Source organism: Macaca thibetana, chromosome 6 (assembly GCF_024542745.1).
Source record: "Macaca thibetana thibetana isolate TM-01 chromosome 6, ASM2454274v1, whole genome shotgun sequence".
NCBI classification, from domain to species: Eukaryota; Metazoa; Chordata; class Mammalia; order Primates; family Cercopithecidae; genus Macaca; species Macaca thibetana.
The window spans coordinates 67,177,267-67,198,538 of NC_065583.1; the positions used below are offsets into that span (position 1 = coordinate 67,177,267).

The window sequence follows — 21,272 nt, forward strand, 5'->3', positions numbered from 1 at the left end:
CAAGCCTGAAGAGCCCAGCTGGCCCCATCACTTACCTGTCAGGCAACCTGATAGGCTACCTTAACTCTCTAAATCTCAGACCCTCTAGCAGAGACATTAGGATAATCTGTATTTCTCGACTTTTTTTTTTTTCATTATTACTCCTCTAAGAAGACTTTTTAGACACCTGTTTCCCTAATTGCCCTCCAAGATATTCTAACACCACAGGATACTAACAGGTCTGATTTGGTACTTTATGACTATTTATATTTTAGATGTAAAAAGTAAAATTTGTTCACCACTCCCCAACCAGAACCAATGTCTGCCCTCTTATGGGCAATATCACCCTAGAATGAATGAGATAATGATGTCTGTTTTTCAAAGTAGCTCAGCAAAGAGTTAGTGAGCACTAGGAGGCACCAGACATAGTCTGGATCTTTTCTGTCTTGGAGCTGATATCTGAGTGGTTTACAGAAATATATTCATGCATCCCTGAGAACATGAGAACAGTTATCCTTTATTATCATGCATCGCTGCACTACACATTACTTGATTGTGCAAAATAATGTACATGGATCAACAAAACGTGATCACCTACTGAAGATACATCTCCAGAGTGCCTCCTGACAACTGCCAAATCATTGCAACATCACAAAGGCATCGAAGCTCAGGCTGGAAAAAAACCAACTAGCTAGTCTACCTCTTTCATTTTGCAAATTAATTAGTAAACCAGGTCCACTTTTCAATTTGAGTGTGTGTGTTTTTTCACTTCAGTTCTCAGGAAGGAAGCCTACAATAAAGCTATAAGCATTATTTAGGATGCTGACAGGCAGAATCTCCAGAAAAACTCTTTATAAACATGTTTATGTCCTTTTTAAAATGTTAAATTATAATGAAAGAAAGACAAATCATAAAAATTAAACCGTGCTTTACCTTGATGATATATAATTCAAAAATAATTTTTTAAAATTCTAGTATAAGAGACTTACACATGTAGAAATATTGAGGAAACGAGCCTTATTCATTTTCACACAGTTCCTTATTTCTGAACTTTTCAATGAAGTATGGAGCTACAGACACTAAAGAAATGAAAGCTAGCATATATAGTCATATAGTCATTTCATGGACATAACTGAAGGGAATGTTACCCTCTCTTTTTTCCCCTGCAAATCAAAGTTCAGGGTTAGTCGTCCTTAAATGAAAAATAATTAAATCATTGTTTTCCAGTTGCTTTTAGGAAAAAACCTCGTTTCCTAATTTTTACAGAGGCTGAATGAGTTCATAGAAGACTCATTCTCATAGCACCGCAAGTCATTTCCTCCCTATGTGAAAGAACACAAAACCCTGCCCCGAGGAGCGAAAGGACAGAACAGATTGCTGCTAGGACAATGAGGAGGGAAGGCAGCACAGAGCAGGAAAGGGGACCTATCTTTCAGGGCTGAACAGATGCTATTGTTAGACAGAACATACAATCCAGCCCAAGAACGTGTCTCTTGGAGCTGCCAACGGTATGTAAGCAGCAGCAGCAGAGAGAAATGACAAGGGGCTGCGACAGGTCACTTGGTGTATCAGCTTCTGTAACTTCACATGAGGGAGGTGGGGAGAAAGTTCAAACACGGCCCACATTCACACATGCACCTCAAGTTCAGCTGTGATTCAAATGTTTTTAGAAAATAAATGTCTTACCACTAGTGTTTCTTTTTCGTAACATCAACTGTGCTGCCAGTCAAGGCTACTTCTAGCAGAAAGCATGCACTCATCAGGCAGATAATGGGCTAAACCAGAAAGGGCAGGTAACTCTTGTGGGGGATGGAGAAGAGAGAGGCAATCAGTGTTTGTTCCTTTAATCCTGCTCCCCTGTCCACCTCCTCATCTCTGTTGAGCTCAAATTTCCCCTAGACTAGATACAGGGCACCTTTTTTTGTATACTTGTTTTTGAATGCATGTCAAAACCCCCAAATCCTGTGAGGTTTGAGATCTGAGCTGGGGCTGCATGTAGCTTCAGCCTCACCCCTCTCAGACAGCAGCAGGAGTTATCCTCAAGCCCACTATCTAATGTATTTCATTGACTTATCAGCTCTTCATGGATCAGTTACAGTGTGCAGAGCATTGGGTGAGGCCCTATGACTTATCTACACAGGAGTCAGTGGAATTCAGTGGAATGTAAATAACCCGCCAGTGTTCTCTCCCTGGACCTAGAATAGAGCCTGGCATCAAGTAAGCACTCAATATGCAGCTGACAGATGGTTAAACGAAGCAATGCATGAATGAGAAGTGGACTCTGCATTAGGGAGCTTATGGTCAGGTGGATCCAACGTGAATGGCCATAGTAACATAATTCCAGAACGACAGCAAGGAGAGATTCTTAAGTAGGTTAGTGAGCATTTTGAAGCTCTGGAGAGGAAACACAATGCATTTACAAATTAAACTGTTCCAAATATCTTAAACAGAAGGAGCCCCACATTTGCATCAAGTAAATTCTGGTGCCATGAAACAAGGCATCAGCCTGATTCTTACTTCTTGTTCTGGTAAGACTGGGGGCTGCAGGGTCATGGGTAAGCCAAGAAATTCAGGTTTAACCAGACAGTAAAGGCACAACTATTATTATTACTTCCTCTGAGGGAATTTGTATATATTTAAAAATAAAATAAATTGACCCAAGAATATAACAGGTTTTTTCAGGAGTTGGTAAGTGCATTCTTTAAGATTTCAAGCGGGAATGACCCTTTGTGTGGTTGATAGGATTCAATAATTAAATTAATAGTTGAACAAGGTAACCTTGAAAATCCCTCCCATCCATAACTTCCAAAATCCTGTGACTCTGACGCAGAGAATGTGTGCATTTTGTGACTGCTGGTGTAGGTCCTGTGGAATTAGCAATGTAGGACCCTTCAGACATGCACAAGAATCATACTATATTAGCCCCTAGCTGAATTTCCCTAGTAATTGCCATGTGAATTGGAAGTTGCAGTATTTTGGGATTTATGCAGAATCTGTAATATTTAAAAGCATGACAGTTACGCCCCTTATTCACACCATGGCCTTGGGTAGAACAAATTGTAGTTATCTTTCATTTACTGAATTTAGAATTTTCATCATTTCTTCACCAGGCTTGCCTTCCGTACATAACTTTATCTTTCATTTCACAGACGCCCAGGGCCATCTGATGTGAATTCTCCTAACTTCCCTTCCTGTGACTTGAGCCTTGACGTATTTATCCTTTCTTCCTCTCCCATTATATAAACAGTGTCTTTAGATGGAGGTATACTCAAGCTTGTCTTGACCACCTTCTTCTCTTCTACCTTTCAACAACTGGGCATCTACAAGATAAAATCCATCACTGCCCCTTCTTCAACTCTCTCCTCCTGTGTTCAGTATATATTGTAAGTACCTACTACATTTGCTACTTAACATACGTTAGAAATCTTAGATTCCTCTTCAAACTTTCTCTCTGGCCTCTGTCTGGGTCACGATCCACCCTTTAATGGAGACCTCTTCCCACTAGCCTAGGCTACATGATAGCCTCTCAGCTGGCTTTCCTTTTTCCAGTGCTCAGCCTCTCCCAACTGCCTTTCACAATGCTGCCAGGGTTTTCCTTCTAAAATATGAGCAGCATTTATATTCCTCAGATAGCTAAAACACTTTAGGCCTGCTCTAGTGCCTCTAGCCGAGTTTCTGAAGGCATAAGATGTAGGCAGTGGCACAGGCCAAATTTTTAGGAAATATTTGAGATGAATTTCAGTAGCATAGAGCCTCAATATTTAAAAATATAGTATCTCTTAGGAATTTATTTTCATTTTGATCCTCCTTTTATTCTTTCAGTATAGCTAAGAACAGGTGTCAGTTCAGTGCTCACAGGTCAGGATCATGCTTCTGATATGTGCTCATCTCCCTTTGTAACCAGCCTGCAAGGTTCAGCTCAGAGCATTACTGAAGGAACAGTGTCAAATTAAAATGTTGTAAGTTTTGGTTTTCTGAATTTATTCGGAGCAAGTAATACAGGTTTATTATTATCCGTAGTTATGGTAAGTCAAAGTATTCAAGAAAAATGTCAATGTAATAAAAGTTCCAATAAATAACAATGCCATTGGCATAAACATCACTAAGAAAGAATTTGGGAACATACCTATGGACTAAAATCCAGACTCCATATTTTCCCATGCATCAGTTCCAATTTAGCTTAATTTCCAACTGCAACCCTTCTTCATAAATTCTTCACTTGGACACAGATACTTCTGTGACCCCTGAAATTGCCCTGCACCTTCCTTTTCTCCATGCCTGTATTTATGCTGTTCCTTCTGTCTGGGATATCCCGCCTGACTTTTTGGCCTTTTGAAATTGGATTTATTCTGAAGCCTCAAATCAAGTTTTCTTTCTAGAAAGTCTTCCCCTGAGTTTTGAAATTATGATTTAATGACCTGTTTGCTTGTCCCTTGATTATAGTGACTGCTTCTCTCTCAAATGACAATTTGTTTACACATGCATATACCTATTATATTGTAAGCTCCTACAGGGCAAACACTACGCCATTTTTTATATTTATGCTCCCCACAACCAAGTAGAAATGCCAATATATATATTTGTAAATAAGATAATGGTAAGAAATTTTATATCTCTTTTCATTGCCTGCCTCTGGACCTGTTTGCAGGGTTTTTTCCTCTCCTAATAAATGAATACCTTTAGAAATAGGTCTTAATATAAATAAGGGCAAATCTAACTTACTGATTGGAATGCAACTTATGAAACACTTCCTAAGTCCCTGGGGAAGTAAGCTTTTGATTAGCCTCTTTATTTAGGCTCATATCATACCATCCTGCTTTTCTTCTTGTGTCGTTTTTGGGGGATATGGGGGTGAATGGGAACCTATATTCCAATTTAATTAAATCTGAGGACATGATGAGGAATGAACCTTAAAAATCAGCAAAATATCCTCAATTAGCCCCTGATTCTCTTATCCAACAACTATTTTCTGATCAATGGTTCTGTTCCAAGTTTAGTGCTTGGTGCCAGGCACAGAGAAAATAAGAGCTATCATCACTGCCCTAAAGGAGTCAAGCTGTGAATCAGCGGTATAGTACTCCATGAAAATTTGGGAAAATATCCCTTGTTTTACTTCAGGTAATGCTTAAGAGACAATGCATTAATTGAATACCAGCTCTGTGCCAGCTTATGTGCTGGGAGATGTGGATACTTCTATGTTTTAACTTTACTTGCCACATAACATGAATTGTAACTTTTACCTTCTAAGACTGTATCTGGCCAAAGAATAGCCACCAGACTGATAAAACTTATTATAAAAGTGCTAATCATTTGTCTGGCAATAGGACAACCAACTTTAACAGAATGTGCTTTCTGAGAAATTACAGTCAGATTAGTGCCAGTCATCTATAAGTCTCTGACGATGGTCTGCCCACATTTGCCCAAAGAAAACAGCCCACAGCTGTACACAAAGCAAATCCAGGAGACCACATGGTCAGACTTACTGAAGGGTATTTAAAAGATGACACTTAAATAATATATGATCCTGGTTTTTTTTTTTTTTTTAATTGGTTTTATTTTGGAATGCCTAGCCATTTCTAATACATAACAGACTTGTACATTCAGTCTTTTTTCTCTTTTTAGGGAAGAGTAATTGTCTTAGTCTGTTTGAGCTGATATATCAGAATACCATGAGCTGACTGGCTTATATAAAACAGACATTTTTTTCTCACAGTTCTGAAGGCTGAGAAGTCCAAGATCAATTCACAGGAAGATTCAGTGTCGGGTGAGGGCCCATTTCATGGTTCCTAAACAATCACCTTCTCTCTGTGTCCTCAAAGAGCAAGGGGCTAGGGAGCTCTCTGGGGTCTCTTTTTATAAGGACACTAATCCCATTCATGAGGGCTCTGCCCTCATGACCCAATCATCTATGGAAGCCCCCAGTTGCAAAAACATCATCACACTGGAAATTAGGTTTCAACATGAATTTTGGGGGAACATAAAAATTTATTCCATAGCAGTAAGACATGTCTAAAATAGCCCCCTTGATTTGGAGACACCTCCTGTAGCAGCACAAGTTCTCTTTCTGATTGACTCACATTCTCTCTTTGTGCCTAGCAGTGATGTTGGAAAAAACTAATTAGCAGAATGGTTTTAGTAGAATACCAGTGACTACTGACAATAAAAAACTGGTAAACATAAGGGTGGTTCAAATGCCTTGGCTTCTTAGAAGAAAGACCAAAAAGATTAATTTGACTTTGAATCAAGGTGGCCAAACTACAGATACAATCTTTTTAATTTATGGCCAGGTGCGGTGGCTCACGCCTGTAACCACGCCTGTAAACACTTTGGGAGGCTGAGGTCAGGAGTTCGAGACCAGCCTGGACAACATGGTGAAACTCTGTCTCTACTAAAAATACAAAAATTAGCCGGGCATGGTGGCGGGTGCCTGTAATCCCAGCTACTCAGGAGGCTGAGGCAACAAAATCACTTGAACCTGGGAAGCAGAGGTTGCAGAGAGCCGAGATCATGCCATTGCACTCTAGCCTGAGTAACAAGAGCAAAACTCCATCTCGAAAAAAACAAACAAACAAAAAACAGATGCTGGGGAGGTTGCAGAAAAAAGGGAATACTTATACACTTCTGGTAGGAATGTAAATTAGGCAGGCAAATCACCCAAGGTCAGGAGTTCGAAACCAGTGTGACCAACATGGTAAAACACCATCTCTACTATAAATACAAAAATTAGCCTGGCATGGTGGCAGGCACCTATAATCCCAGCTACTCGGGAGGCTGAGGCAGGAGAATAACTTGAACCCAAGAGGTGGAGGTTACAGTGAGCTGAGATCGTGCCACTGCATTCCAGCTTGGGCAACAGAGCGAGACTCTGTCTCAAAAAATTTTAAAAATAAAATTAATTAATTAAATTTATCTTAAGAACACCTAACCAACATGTTGGCTTTTTTTGTTTTTGTAAAATTTCATGTATGTTGGTTCACTAAAAACCATACATCAGGATTTATTCCTTCCTAGCAAAGACCATTCTATAAAAAGGAAACATATACTAAAATCAAGAATATCCAAGGCTATGTGCAAAACAGATCAAAAAGTAGCTAAGACAAATTAGACTGTATTGGAAAGATATAAAAATCTGCAGCATTCAAGAAATCAACTTGTTTTGAGAAAGAATCACCACTACAATTTTTAGTCATATCCCAAACTGTCTTAAATACGAAAAATATGGCCATCAAAAATAATGTGGAAGGGGAATATTATTTTTACCTAGCTTGAAAATTGCCATAAAATGATAGTCCTTTGGCCCACAGCAGGCCCAGCCAAAATGAGCCAGACCTATAGCCTGTCTGAAGGATCAAATAGAATGAAGAAGTGGGGAGAGGCAAGCTACAATCTGAACATAATATAGAATTCTTATCATGCTATTAAAGTTCTGGATTGCCTATAAAACATGTTCTGTGAATGCTTTCTTAATTTAAAGTAAACATGTTATCACAAACATGACATTGTCTCTGATATCTGCTATCTTAGACAAATTATAGCTTCTTCTTTTATACTCTTCTAAGGAATGAACGTTGTTTATGGAAAAGGTAGTATTGCTTAAGACAGATAACAGGCAAACTTCATAAGAGGTCTTAGTAGAGATTTCTATTACAAAATCAAACAGGAATTATTTTAATCTTTTGCTGGTCAATTTCTCCCATGTTAAGTAACATAAGCTTTACTTGGTAGAAGCAGTCCTGCATTTGGAAGCAGAGACCAGGGGACAAAGGCAACCAGGGTATTTTATTATAGTACTCCACTAAACAGTAGCAATAAAGGTTATTTTATCCTTAAAACTGCCCTAAGAATAACTAGCCTGGAGCCACTGCTTTTTGCATAGCTCAGTTTACATGCTGCAGGGAGAGACATTGCAAAAAGATTTTACATTATTTCCCTCGTCAAAGGAAAGGCATTCTACCAATGCCCAATGACTATGTTTTGGAGGCTTCTGTTCCAAGTCCATCCCAAGACCTGCTCCTCCACAGCTTTCAGATTAGATTTCTTAATGACTCAGTGTTGTACTGATGTTACCCAAGGTCAATGAAGTTAAAATCTAGGAGAACAGATTCCTCAAGAGATCAGAGCAATTCTTTCATATCTAACTGCATTCTCTGTAGATGAATGGAGAAGGTAGCTTTGTTTTGAGACAAGGTCTCACTCTGTCTCCCAGGCTGGAGTATAGACTCACGATCATAGCTCATTGCAGTCTCAAACTCCTAGGCTCAAAAGATCCTGCTGCCTCGGCCTCTTAAGTACTTGGGCCTGTAGGCACATGCCACCACACCCAGCTAATTTTTTATTTTTTAACTTTTGCAGAGATGGGAGTCTGTTCTTGAATTCCTTGCCTAAAGCAATCCTCCCACCTTGGCCTCCCAATTGCTGGGATAACAGGCATGAGCCACTGCACAGGCCAATAAGGTAGTTTTTATTTAGTATATGTAAAAATAAACTATTCATGCATCTAGCTAGTACTAGTCAGAAAGACTTAAGTTACTGAGTATGCTACTTGCACCTATCATCACTGGAACTAATGTCAATGTTTGATCATTGGTACCAAAAGTAGTTTATATTTAGTCCTAAAGATATTATAGTGATTATTTGGCAGGGGTTGGTACCTCCAGATTTAAGCTATAACAAATAGAAATCCATTGTCTGACCCCAAAGTAAAAATTTTAAAATGCCTTGTAATTTAAAATATCACACTGTACTTAAAACAAATTTGACAAAATGATGCTACTTTAGATAACAGGTTGGCAAACGTGTTCAGCATAAGGCTAGGTAATAAATATTTTAGGTTTTGTAGACTACATATAGTCTTTATCACATATTCTCTTTTTCCCCAAAACAATAAAAACAATGTAAAAACTATTCTTAGCTCTTAGGCTTTACAAAAACAAGTGGTGGGCCAGATTTGGCCCAAGAGCCATGGTTTACCAACCCCTGCTTTAACTAGCGTACCACACTAAAAAGAATATTTTCATTTTCTTAATTCTTGCTGCTATTTTTTCCCTACAAAACATTATCAATAAGAAGCACAAATTAAGACAAAGTCTAAACCAGATAAAATCTCTAATAAAAAGTTAAACTGGATAAAGAGCTATGAAAAAAAATTCTTATGTTCTTGACTTTCAAATTTAGTCTACTCAGACACATTCAGTTATGTGGTTACTTGAAGATATGCTTGTATGAGGAAGTGAAACATGGGGGTTTAAAACTCATGATCTTTTTTTCCCCAGAGGCAGTGGTGGGGATTAGCAGAAGTTCTGCAGACCTTAGTGAGCAGCATTTGCAGAGTGCATTTCCAAAAGGAGAAATGCTAGATTGCTATTCCTATTAGTGGGGCTTTTAGGAAATACCCAAGAAATTAAATGCACAGCAGACCTAAGTTGAGTGGCAGTGATCTTAGCACATGGACAGTTTCATGAAAGGAAAGTTGAAATGCTGCTTTAAGGGTTACTCACAACAGTCACGAAAACTTGGAGCTCTGTCACTACTGTTGCCTCAGAACAGGGTTCCCTTGCTTGCCAAGGCCCCCCCACTCCCCACCAGCCCCACTTGCCCCATTGCAAATCTCAGACAATGATGGCAGCTGCATAGTTGCTGAAAGCTCGTAAGGCAACATCCAAGATAAAAGACGAAGAGAACTCTGTCTGAAGTCTGTGTGCTCCAGCAGAGTAAATGGAGATACTTCCAGGCTGAACAGAGAAGGGTTTCAAGCAGTGCTGAACCATGCCTGTCACGTTTCTGTGAAGTCCTCCTCTTGTCAGTCCAGCACATAAGGCAGACTTTAGATTTCCAAGACCAATTTGTCTGCAGTCTTTCAGATATGCAGTAAGTGCTATTTTTGCTCCTGAATCACAGAAATTTTAAATTAACGCAGATTTCCTTCTTAACCTTTGTTAACTTATTAAATGGTAAAACCCTAAGTACTTGCAAATGAACCAGATAAAATAAAGATGTAAGAATTATTTTCACATTTAATAGATAATATTCCCATTAGTAATCCTCTTCATAACGACCCTTTGTAGGGTTAAATTTCAACACTTTAAGTCCCTCATTAAGTGTTAATTAGCATTCTTCTATTGCTATAACTGATAGGTACACATCTGTGCAGAAACATTTACCCAACAAGTCCTCATGGAATGACAGCAGTTGGTGTTCCTCTTGGCCTGATAGGATTAGATGACTTGTAAGGTTTTATCTGACCCAGATATTAAAAGGCTCTGGGCTCTGTGGCTATTCAGATGGTATCAAATACCCCTTCTACCATTGAGGAGCTTGGTTCAGATAAGGCTTTTGTACCCCATTTTTACATGGTATAGAATACCATAAGCACTTAATGAACACCTCTGACCTGCAGAGAGAACTCATCTCCTAACCTAATCAGAGCCAGACAAAAGTTTCAAGCAACTACACCACTGACTACTGACTACAGTCTCCCTGGTTCTTTTTCTGACCACATCAAACCTGCCTACTGTGGCACCTTCATCCCTTTTACCACCCAACTCTCTATCAGGCACCTACATCACAATAAATGCCAGTGACCTTGCTAGGGCTGAAAGAACAGAGATCTAGATGATACAGTAGGTGAATGATGGATAAGAGGAGGAACAAAAGGTATCAGTGTGATATTTCAAAAATGGAATCTTTAAACAGGGATTAAAAAAACCTAGCAGAGTGGCTTTTCACTTCACACTGACACCTCCAAACTTCTCAGAACCCATCTTAAAAGCAAAACAAAATAAAACAAAACAACAAAAACACCTTACTAAATAGTAGAAAGCACAGTAGGCAGATTATCATAATGACAATAAATATAAGAATACTCATTCCCTTCTAGTCATGTAGTAAGCCGGAAATTCTAAGGCTGATCACCATTAAATTAGATTAAAACTAATGACCAAAGCTGATCTTTTTATATTGGGTATTTCATTTGAAAACATTATGTCCTCTAGGACAAAAGCAGATTAATATTTAAACCAGATTAAAATTACTGATCTTTCTCTACTGGATGTTTCATTTTGTAAGATGCCCTCTGGTATAAAAGTTGTTATTCCAAATAATACCAAGTGGGCATTTAGGATGATTCTCCACATATGCCTAGTATAACCCAGTTTTGTTCAAAAACAGGAGCTTATAATTACTAATATGCTCAATCACAACCATTTCTTTAAAGCAAGAAAGTCACTAAATTTAATTTTCCCCATGATCACTGATATAAAAGATATTTTCTGCTAATAAATTGGTTCTAAATAATATGCGCCTTATTTTGTTGCTTTCATATTTACAAACCATTATTCTTACATGAGGTTTTATATGGAGTTCTAAAACCACAACATTAAATACCAAAAGTCTGCAAAATCTTATTTTTAAATTATATCTTCTGTTAGAATATTAAATACAATTTAATAAACTGAAACAGTATATTTTATATGACACAGAAAGCTTTTAGAAGACTAAATCACGAGCAGAGATGTGAAGGCTAAGATATTAGACAGTAGTCACTCAAACATCTTTTGCTCCTGCGGTATTGAGAATATCGTATGTCAAAATCAATTGCCACATCCCTATGAGCTGTACTATAATATCCTGTCACTGTGATACAAAGCACAGTACAAAGAATGGTCATGGTCACAGAGTGATCATTTGGTCAAGCAGCCTGTGGCTAGAGCATCGTCCTTCCAAAGTCCTGACTGTGGACGGTCACAAAACCCAGCAAGGTCACCTAAAAGGGAGGGAGGAGCTTGGTTTTTCACAATGTCTAGCTACATCCCTAAAACAGGGTCAGACACATTACAAATGTTTGCTTTGGGTCATCAAGAAAGCTGTGGATCAATCAAAACAAATTTCTACCTCAACTAGGAGAGAAAATAAAAAGAATTATAAAATTCCCATTGGAGGCAATTCAGGAACACTTAATCCTAAGCGAAAAAATGACAGACATTCTCTGGGCTTCATTTTTCATAGCTACCACAACCATCAAAGCAATGCAAGAACTGGAAAGACTTTTAAAGCAGGATTAAAAAACAGTCATTTTTTGCTCTTTCCTCTCTTTGCTGTTACTAGAAAATAGTGGTTACTAGAAAAGAAAGAGTTCAGGGTAGGAAAAGGGCAGCAAGGAGAGGCATGTGAAGCACAGAACTGAACAAGGGAGTTAAGCCTCTTCAAAGAGCTCACAGACAGCTGTGTGTGTGTAGCTGGCTTTTTTCCTGCATGGCTTTGGGAGGGGAGGCAAGGCAAGACTGACTTAAGAGAAAGCCAAGTGTACACAGCCTCAGCACATTCAAAAACAATGAGAATGAAAATTAAAACACAAGCCATGGAAAATATTTGCAAATCATATATTTGATAAAATATTAGTAATCAGAATATACAAAGAACTCTTAAAATTTAATAAGACAAATGCCCCAGTTTAAAAACGGGCAATTTGAATTGCCATTTTGCCAAAGAAGATACACAAAGAACTAATGATCACATAAAAGATATTCACCATTATTATTAGTCATTAGAGGATTGCAAAGTACAACCACAATAAGATACCACTTTATACTCACTAAAATGGTTATAAGACTATAAATAAATGTATATTAAGACCACATATTTCTGTATGTTTATATATACACATCAAGACATATGCATATGGGTATAAACAGACACACTGGCATTCTATATATCCATATCCAGATATGACATATATATGATCTAATACACACACACACACACACACAACTGACAATGTTGTCAAGGATGTGATAAAACTGGAACCTTCATACATTGCTGATTGCTGGTGGGTTTGTAAAATTAAATATTCTTAGATGGCTACCTAAGAGAAAAAAAAAAAACATGTTCACCCAGAGAATTGTGTGCACAAGTTCACAGCAAGCCTATTCTTAGTAGCCAAAAACAAATCACAAACTAAATGTAGATCAACTGGTGAATGAGTGACCAAATTGTAGCATATTCTTACAACAGAATAGTATTCATCAATAAAAAGGAACAAACTTCAATATATACTACAACATAGGCAAACATCAAAATCTTTAAGTAAAAAAGACCAGATGTAAAAGACTATATATTACTTGATTCAATTTATATAACAGTCTCGGAAAGGCAAATCTATGGAGACAGATAGCATATTAGTGGTCACCTGGAAGACTGCAGGAGGGAGCAGGCATTTATTGCAATTGGGCACAGGGATGATGAAAGTTTTGGAGGGTGATAGAACTGTTCTAAAACTGAATTGTAGTGATGGCTGCATAGCCCCTAAAATTATTGGCTCGTACACTTTAAATAGGTGGAGTTTATGGTGCATAAATTATACCTCAATAAAGTTGTTTCAAAAAATGACAAAGATCCTTTTTTTCTTTTTACACTGTAGCCAAAAATCATGATAAAATTCTACATAAAGTTTTTAAATTCTAATATTTATTCACCAATCAATCACTGAATAATGGCCACAAACTCAAAATGGCTTTGACTTTACCACCACACTATGGTTTAAATATCTGATGACTGGGCCTTTTTCAGTATCCCTAATTATTTGACAGTGATCAGACTATTTATTGACCCATGGGATTCTGAATGAGAGACAAAACAGCACTGGAACTAGCAGGGTGGGACAGACTGATGCCCCTTCCGCAGTGCCTCAGGAACCATCCATAGACTAGACATCGCTCTACTAGTCAGCAAGCAGTGGAGAAACAGTTCACATAGTCCCTCCTAAGAGACTCAAGCCAAGAGGCTCCCTTGAAAGACAGTAGGTGCTTTATTACCTGACACCAGCTTGGGGATACAGTACTAAAATCTACCTCATTCTCCATTCAATTCTCATAATAGTAAGTGAGTCCATTAACATGGCCTAAGTCATAAAAGCTTAACATTATACTAGAAGGCAGATCTGTCCAAGCTCAGCAAATGTTTAAAACTTGTACATTTTATGGCATGTAAAGACACTTTTGTCTTGCATTTCTATAGTTATTTTAATACAATTAAGGAAACATTTTAAAATAAAGGGTATAAAATTTAAAAAAATACAATGCAGAAAATCCAGCAGGAAGTAGGAAACACTTGCATTTTCTCCAACCAAGCCCAATTTATGTCCAAGAAATGTATTAATTTTCTTAAAGACAAAATGGCTTGAATGTCAGCATGTTTTCATTTAGACTTTATGTTCCTTCTTTTTATCTGGCCCAGTCGTTCTGAAGCTGAGTTACATTAGAATGCTGCCCAGAAGTGCACACATGCATGCTGTCTAATGTACTATATGGATAATTACAGGAATTTTCAAAGTCAGAACACACTTAGGATCTCTATTCCACGAAATCTGTACATCAGCATGGGTGACAGGATGAGGAGGACCATAATGAACTGACTATGAGATCACTGAGGTTGAATTCCTGAGCTGCAGAGCTTTTCATGTTTTTTTCTACGTGAATTTAACACTGCTGGTATTTTCAATCCGCATGCTTTAAACCAGGATCTCAAAGCCCTTTGCCAACAAATATTACTCCTCATTATTCTCTCAGGAGGTAGACCAAAAAAAGTTAAAAAATAAAAACAAGGCCGGGCGTGGTGGCTCACGCCTGTAATTCCAGCACTTTGAGAGGCAGAGGTGGGCGGATCACCCGAGGTCAAGAGTTCAAGACCAGCCTGGCAAACATGGTGAAACTCCATCTCTACTTCAAATACATTAAAAATTAGCCAGGCATGGTGGTGGGCACCTGTAGTCCCATCTATTGGGAGGCTGAGGCAGGAGAATCGCTTGAATCCAGGAGGCAGAGGTTACAGTGGGCCGAGATTGCGCCACTGCACTCCGGTCTGAGTCACAAGAGCAAGACTTTAACTCAAAAAATAAAACTACAAAAAACAAAACAAAACAAAAAGCACATCTACATAAGAAAGAAGAGAAAATTGAATTTGAGAGAGTACTGGATTTTCTTTCCATAAGACTTTAATGACCAATTTATTTGGCAAACATTATACTTAGCACTGATGTTTTGCAAGTCACAGATGCAGGATGAATGCTTTCAAACTGCCGACTTTTATAACTTGAAAGGGCCCATTTTAAAGTTATGACTCATTTATGAGCCTGAAAATGCTATATCTGTATGTATGAATCAGACCCACTTGGAAGTATAAGTTTACAAAGTATTACATTGCCATCAACCACAAATTACAAATCCATTGATGAAATGCTTAGAGTTTACTTGGCAACAGCTGAGCCTTCAAGTGGTAAGAAATAATCTCATTATCCAATAATTATCCAATATTCCATAATAAATCAAGGTGGGTATGTTTTCCCAACATTGCAATGCATATTTTATGACTACTTTAACAACTATTAAAGAAACTTGATCCCAAGTAACATGTTTCAAATTCAAGTAAATCATCAGGAAATTGGCACCTCTAATGGCCAGTGCTAGAAAAAGAGTAGGCCTCTGGGTGATTCTCCTGAAAATACAAAATAAAATCATGGCTGGCAGACCAGGAAAATGAGCTAGCACTTTAATATGTAGCTCCCTATTTCACATTCATCCTATGTAAATAATAAAACACCACAAATAGAACAAGTGAAACTTTCAGATGCCATTCATCCCTTCCTCCATGACAACTGGCTTATGTTATATAAACAGATAAAAACCAACTGAAACTGTTTTGAAATGGAAAACTTGAAAATTAGAACACAGATCATTTAAGAACCCTATACAGAGTTGATCACATATTGAAACTTAGTTCATTTAAAAGCATGTTCTACAAAGAGAAGTAATGAACACACATGGTGTTAGAGCAACAGACTAATATTGAGTTACTAAAAGACATCCACTGCAATGCTAAATTAATTTACCAGATGTAAACAACTACCATCCAATTTTTTGTTTTATTGGTGCTCAGAGACAAGGGTATTCATTTTAACTTAGTATGTACAAAATCATATTCAATGTCCACATTCCATATGCAAGAGGGACCCCAAATTACATATTCTCTATAGGGATATAGAGAAACTGGGACCCCATATCTCATATCCTCTATAAAATAGTGCTAAGAGACTAGAAATCTGTCTAGTTACAAAACGAGATATTCTCTCATCCCACAGGAGCTTCCCCTTAGCAACTCCTTCATACTACTGATGTCAGAAGACATAACCAACCCTTGTGCTAAAAGCAGTTATTTTATATAAAACTTATGTTGTATGTAGTTTTATTATGGGGCATGATTTGACTGTAATATTCCACAATATACCATATGTGATGGTTAATTTTAGGTGTCAACTTAACTAGATTAAGGAATACCTAGAGAACTGGTAAAGCATTATTTCTGAGTGTCTGTGAGGGTGTTTCCAAAGGAGACGGGTGTGTGAGTCAGTGAACTGAGTGGGGAAGATCCACCCTCAATGTGGGTGAGCACCATCCTGGCTGGGGGCTAGGAGAGAACAAAAAAGGCAGAGAAAAGGTGAGTTCCTCTCTCTTTCTCTCCTGGAGCTGGGACATTCTTCCTCTCTTGTCCTTGGACATCAGAACTTCAGGCATTCCAGCCTTTGGACTCCAGAACTTGGACCTGCATCTCTTTGGATTCACAGGCCTTCAGCTTTGGACTGAGAGTCGCACCACTGCCTTCCTTGGATCTGAGGCTTTTGGACTTGGACTGAGCCACAATACCAGTATCCCCTGTCTCCAGCTTGCAGATGGCCTCTCCTTGGGACTTCTCAGTCTCCACAATCCTGTGAGCCAATTCCCCTAATAAATCCCCTCTCATATATTTATATCTATATCCTCTCGGTTCTGCTTCTCTAACAGACCATATAATAATAAAGTATGCTTCAACTGCATTTCAGGAATCATCTTCCAGGAAATTAAAAACGAAAACAAAATAATACAACATAGGAGAGTATTAGTGACAGGGTGACAAAAAAACAGAGTGAAATCTACCTGGATTATTCTAATGAAAGAACAAAATATACTTTTAAGACACTGAAGAGTAGATTCTAAACACAACTGAAATTGAAGTCTCTATTCCTCAGGTTCTCTATGCAAATTTATCTTCATCTATTAGTTTTCAGTGATGATGAGAATTTATTCTTTATTAATCTAAAATGCAGTTTAGATTATCCAGAGCTATTCAAAAGTTGCGTTATGCTTCTCCAGTTTGTCTACTTTCAAAAAGAGCAATCTACTGTTGTCATTTTTAGAAAACGTTCCCTCTTAACAAATGATACCTGGTTAATAAATATTTAAGTGCCCTGAGAGATAAAATAATGGGAAAAGAAAGGACAATTATTGGCCACTTTTTTAACCAAATGACCCTTTTCCATTCCAAACATTACCTGGAATCTCCAATTTATTATGTATTATCACAATGTTTGCCTTTCTGCTTGGGAACACTACCACCTAAATTCCTAACTCACCTTTGCTCTTTTCCTTTCCATCCCCAATTTGGCCCCCTACCACAGCATTACAAAACTATGTCAAAAAGGAAAAGATTCCATTGAACACAGAAACATTATTTTGAATTTCCAAACTGTCATCAGAAAGTTCAATTCCTTTCTATCTCCAAAACTTCAGTATTGTCATATGTCAAGTATGTTTCCCAGAGAGCATGGCCAAATAAATACTTCTTTCCCCTCTTGGGTATTTCTAATGCATATACATACATTAAATGCTCTGAGAACTTTTACAGTGAAAAAGAAACCAAACTCCTTTGTGTAACACAGCACTGACCCACAATATCCAGTTCTACCTCTTGCAAAATAGCTACTATTCTTGCTCAGAAACTGTGCCCAGTAAAACACACTTTGGGGTGAATAGCTGCCTATTTATGCTATCTTAGAGAAGTCTCAAAAGGTACAAGTCAGGATTGGATAATTCCCAATTTTCAGGACCCCAAGCTCTGTGTTTCAGGTTTCTTCTAAAACTTAAATGTTCCTGAAATTTCTGCTAATACATTCTGATTAAATGCCTTGGCCTGGGACCCCATGAACATGAGATCGCTTAGCAGCACCAGGCCACACTTCTCGGGCTGCTTCAGAGGACAGCGTTTTCCCTAGGACTAATGCCTACCTTAACACAAAGCCAAATCATAACCAGAGAAAGAGTAGATTACTGTGGTCTGGTGTGGGGAAGCTGCTTATTAACAAATATAGGCTACAGAAATAATGCTAGATTCTTGATTCTCTGCTTCCTCCTATCATTCACAAAAAAAAAAAAAAAAAAAAAAAAAGAATTTTTATTACCTACAGGTAAAAAATTTCAGAGATGTCTGATATGCCAGGGAATATAATACTACAAGGAATAAATGCCTCCCATAGGATGCTGTCCCCATTAGTACAGAACAATTTCTAGAAACTTCTAGAAATCCTGAATCTTGTGCTCCTAGAAGGACAGGAATAGGTTTTTAAAGCAAACTTCTCTAGAAAGCTGTTTCTCTTTTTCTCTAGCTCTTTCCTTTTAAAAAAGTCCAAAACTCTAAGTCTCTTTTTAGATTCTAATTAACTAAAAATATAAATTTCTATCAGATGTGAATCTCCCCTTTTTACATGGAGAGGATGCTTGGATGGACCAAAGATGGAACTGGTAAGATTCATTCAAATCCAAATCCTAAACCAAATAAATAGAAAAGTTGTGTGTTATATTTAGTATTGCAAACTTCACATAACAGGGGAAAAAAGGGGTCAGAAAACAATCATCAAGGAAGTGTAAGATGCTGATGACATCATGTTCCAAATTGCAAATTTATGGAAAAACAAAAATTTTTTTTTTTTAATCTTTGTATCTTACAAATCACAATCTGGAGAATTTGTGCAGTAAAATGGGAAGTTTAATAAAAACCAAATGTGGAAAATCTCCTATTAACACAATGCTGGTTAATAATTTTTTTTTCTTTTACACATTTGTGTAATGATAAAACATTACCTTGGGAAGAAGGTCTTAACAAACCATTTAGTTGGTTAACAAACCATTAACAAAACATTACCTTGGGAAGAATGGTCTTAACAAACCATTTAGTTGGCAAATGAATAAACTAAGGCAAAAAGACCCGAGATGTTTGGCCTGAGGTCATTCAGCCCCTAAATTACACAACTGGGACTAAATCCCAGTGTCCCAATCCAGAGTTTTGGCCTCTGTCTCTTCCCCACCACGCTGTCACAGATTTGTTTCCTTTATGTAACTGCTGGCTACACACTCTCATTCTTGCTATGAAATGAACACTTTTCACCTTTGATTGCCTCTTTACATGGAAACAGGAATGGTCATCACCTCACAATCTGAGCATATTAAAAAACACAGAGACTTGGGGCTGCTACGCAAATGTGTCACAGCTTGCCTTTGGCATTCTGTATTTAGTGATAATGGGTTAAAACAGCTAAGATGAACTGTTTTTGAAAAGAAAATGTATGGCATGTGCACAATTTTGAGGCTCTCTTAACTGGCCTTTGGAAGCAGATGCACTAGAGACCACCCATGGAGATGTCTATATTGTTAGACCTGGCTGTTTCCCTCATTGTTACATTGTTATGCATAATTTTTAATTAGGGCTTATCTTTATAAAATAAATAGGTATGTCAACTAGAGTTTTGCATATTTATTCTTCAACCATCATAAGGTACATCTGCTCCAGAAAATATCATAAGCCTCTAAATACCATGATTGCTAGGAAACAAAGCATTACCATAAGGAGTCTACCTTTCTTTAAAAAGAAAACGTTAATCCCTCAAATGGCATAGTTACCCGGAGGAGTTCTAAAAAAAGTTTAGAGACATGATATTAAAAACTAGTCACTACAAAATTTCTGGTATAAGCAGGTGGGCTCAACAAACATGCTGGCCTCAGCTCCTTCCCTTAACAACCTCAAAATGATTATAAATAATACTAAAACAAGCAGACAGCAAAGAAGCATAAACCCATAAGGACAACAAGAATGAATGACAAAAGAGTAGTAAGAAAAAAAAAAAAAAAAAAAACACAAGCTAGACAGCCAATCCACAGACGGCCACTGACTTACCTGACATGAGAATGCAGAATTCTATGGCAATAGTGGTGAAAAACCAAGAGGCAACCGCACATGCACTGAGAACCAACCCCCTCACCCATGACTCAGGCACTGTTGGCACCAGTACCTCTGCAGGTGGGGATAACCATAGAGCTTCGAATGGGATGATAGCTTCAAAAAAGGCACAGAAGCAGTCAGACACATAGATGTCCTCTTCTGCTTTGTAGAAACACTAACTGTTCTTTGGCAATCTGGCAGAAGTCTGAAAATCTATTATCTGGAGACAGTAAAACACAAGGTCTGTGGACCTACTGCAGGACATCAGACACTGCAGATAGCAAGCTACTGTACTGATATCAGGAGAACAAGCAAATGCTTGCACGGTAACTGTTGAGACCTCTTCTTTGCCCTGTGTTTCAATTCCCAAGACACTGTCACCTCAGACTTCTGCTTTCATGGCAGGAGAGCAGAAAAGACTTCTGATGCACTGGTCAGATGGTCAGAGAAGACACAAAATATGTAAAGGTATTGAAATTGGTGTTCTATGTCCCCCAACCAAATCACCCTTTAATGAAGCCTGCAGTTGACAAATTTGAAATGTGTACGAAAAGCTCCTAAAACAGAAGCCAAAACTAAAGAAAAATGCACCTTTGAGGAAACAAAATGCAAAGAGAAAAAAACTTCAAAAAGTTATGATTAACATCTCCAGAGAAAAGTTTCTGTGAAAGAAAAGCATGATGCTATTTAAAAAAAGGCATTCAGGGATCAAAAATTAGACACTGGAAACTAATACTCAATATAGAAGAAATAAAATTCCAATTGAAAGTCTGAAAGATAAATTTGAGTTATCTTCCATATATAAATAGAGCAAAAACAAACGGAAAACTATAAACAAAGAATAAGAAAATTAGGGAATAATATAGGAGGGCCATTATCCACACAACAGAAAATAGGAACAAAAACCATTAAATAATTTAGAAAAATCTCCAAAAATTGAAAGACATGAAAGTTTGAGATTGAACAGGTCCACCAAGTTCCCAGTACCATCAATTAAAATAGACACATGCCAAGATACATCCTTGTGTAATTTTAGAATACCAATACTAAAAGCCTCCAGAAAAAATAAATAAATAAAAAAGGAGCATGGCATCAGACTGCCAGACCCTGAATACAGAAGAAAATGGAGCCTTCAATATTCTGAAGGAAAGTGATTTCCAATCTAGAGTTTTATATCCAGCTGATTATCAATTAAGCATGAGAGAAGACTAAAGACT

At 37.7% G+C, this 21,272-nt stretch overlaps 1 protein-coding gene across 2 annotated transcripts in view; it reads right to left on the reverse strand.

Moving 5' to 3' along the window:
* The window catches only part of KCNN2 (potassium calcium-activated channel subfamily N member 2), a 427,681-nt gene that overhangs the window by 71,402 nt on the left and 335,007 nt on the right, over window positions 1-21,272 (reverse strand). The window contains exon 1 of one of the 2 annotated variants that reach the window (XM_050793053.1): window positions 20,011-20,737. The exons of the other annotated variant lie outside the window; for it this stretch is intronic. Within the exon in view, the coding sequence (XP_050649010.1) occupies window positions 20,011-20,099 (89 nt within the window). The 5' untranslated portion in view covers window positions 20,100-20,737. Of the gene's footprint in view, window positions 1-20,010; window positions 20,738-21,272 lie in introns of those variants that run through there. 2 annotated transcript variants of the gene reach the window in all.